Source organism: Homarus americanus, unplaced genomic scaffold, assembly GCF_018991925.1.
Source record: "Homarus americanus isolate GMGI-L3 unplaced genomic scaffold, GMGI_Hamer_2.0 scaffold42818, whole genome shotgun sequence".
Classification (NCBI taxonomy): Eukaryota; Metazoa; Arthropoda; class Malacostraca; order Decapoda; family Nephropidae; genus Homarus; species Homarus americanus.
This window is the reverse complement of record NW_024741585.1, coordinates 915,001-916,959: the sequence shown is the minus strand read 5'-3', so window position 1 is coordinate 916,959 and position 1,959 is coordinate 915,001. Positions and strand designations below refer to the sequence as shown.

General features: G+C 48.7%; 1 protein-coding gene across 1 annotated transcript in view; it reads left to right on the top strand.

Moving 5' to 3' along the window:
- Positions 1–266: 266 nt before the first annotated feature.
- The window catches only part of LOC121875977 (mucin-2-like), a 70,385-nt gene continuing 68,692 nt past the window's right edge, over positions 267–1,959 (top strand). The window contains exon 1 of the mRNA XM_042380813.1: positions 267–361. Within this exon, the coding sequence (XP_042236747.1) occupies positions 267–361 (95 nt within the window). The remainder of the gene's footprint in view (positions 362–1,959) is intronic.

Sequence of the window (1,959 nt, the reverse complement as noted above, 5' to 3'; positions counted from 1 at the left end):
TGGCGGGGTATGGCAGGGTATGACGGGGTATGCGGGTATGATGGGAATGGCAGGGGTATGGCAGAGTATGACGGGGTATGACGGGCATGGCGGGTATGGCGGGGTATGGCAGGGAAGACGGGGTATGGCGGGTATGGCAGGGTATGACGGGTATGGCAGGGTATGACGGGGTATGGCGGGTATAGCAGGGTACATGACGGGGGTATGGCGGGGGTATGATGGGGAATGGTGGTGGGTATGGCAGAGGCGACGGGGTATGACGGGGTATGGCGGGGTGGCGGCAGGCAGCGACGGGTATGGCGGGTATGGCAGGCGACGGGCATGGGCAGGGTATGAGACGGGGTATGGCGGGTATGGCAGGGTATGACGGGTATGGTGGGGTATGACGGGGTATGCAGGGGCATGGCAGGGTGGCGGCAGGGGCATGGCAGGGTATGGCAGGGTATGACGGGGTGGCGGCAGGGTATGACGGGGGAATGACGGGGTATGGCAGGGCGACGGGTGTGCAGGGCGACGGGTATATGCGAGGTATGGCGGGGTGGCGGCAGGTATGACGGGGCATGGTGCAGGGTATGCCAGGGTATGGCGGGGTATGGCGGGGTATAACGGGGTATGGCAGGGCATGACGGGGGTATAATGACTGGAATAACACCTAAATATTAACCAACAGATTTTAATTAAGAGACTAAAAGCTTAGAGTAAAAGTTGCCCATTCAATAACACATAAGCAATATCACTGAATTCTTTACAAGACATTAAAACTCATAAGAGCTTTATAAAGAATAGTAATTAAACACTACTACTTAATTCTGAGGAGAGGAAATTTAAACCCTTGGACACATCTCTTGAGAGGAAGGCAAGATGACTTTATATTAAGAGAACTGGCCGTAATTATAGAGCGGTGGGCCAGCAAGCAACACTTACTGTCACCCACTACTGAGTTTACGGCATATAATCTATGTTTAGTTACGTTTCCTGAGTCTTATATATATTCTTCATCAACCTTAACTTGTGCTCTCTCTCTCTCTCTCTCTCTCACCATTACTTCCCCCTTCCCCTTACATCTTCTGCCCCCTACACCTCCCTCTCCTTTAACCCCACTCCCCTATCCCCCTCCCCCTTCACTACACTACCCCCTCCTCCCTTTCTGATTCTTCCCCTCTTCCTCCCTCCCACTTCTCTCCCTCATCTACCCCTCACCATCACCCAGCAATGACAGAGAACTTCGCTGTGTGGTCTCGCGAAGCCGTGCAAATCAACTCTGATTCTCAATACATTAAGTAAAATTATAAAAGATGAGCCGTAGGAGACCAAGGCCAGTCTATATCTTCAAAGGGAATATATATGAACAAGAGGTACCTTATCAAGAGGAAGAGGAGGAGGAGGAAGAAGAAGAAGAAAAGGATTAGGAAGAGGAGGAGGAGATGGAAGGATAAGAAGGGACAGGATAATGGTGCATAAGAGTAAGAGAGATTAACAAAGAGAGGAGGAAGAGTAGGAAGAGGAGGAGGAGGAAGAGGAAAGATGGGAAGGGTAAGGATAGTGGTGTATAAGAAGAGTAAGAGAGAGAAACAAAGAGCGAGAAGGAAGGAGGAAGAGAGGGGAATGGAAAGGCTAGGAAGGGAGAAAAAAGAGGTGCATGGGAGAAGGGAGAGGAAGAAGAAGTGAAAAGGTGGGCAAGGAGGAGGAAAATAATGCATAGGAGAAGAAAGAAAGAGTAAATAATATAATGATTTGAATTAATAGACCTTGTGATGTAGTGAAGGTAACATATAAATTAAATCATTAATTAATATCTATGAATTCACCATAACTCTCTTACGAGGTTGTTGACGCTGGTAGACTCAAAGGTGAGCAATGAACCTTACAATCTCCTCCAGGTGTTTTAATTACCGTGCTTCCCAGGTGCGGGTACAGTACAATGAACGAAGCCTTTGGTTATAGTTTGTTCTATCTCGT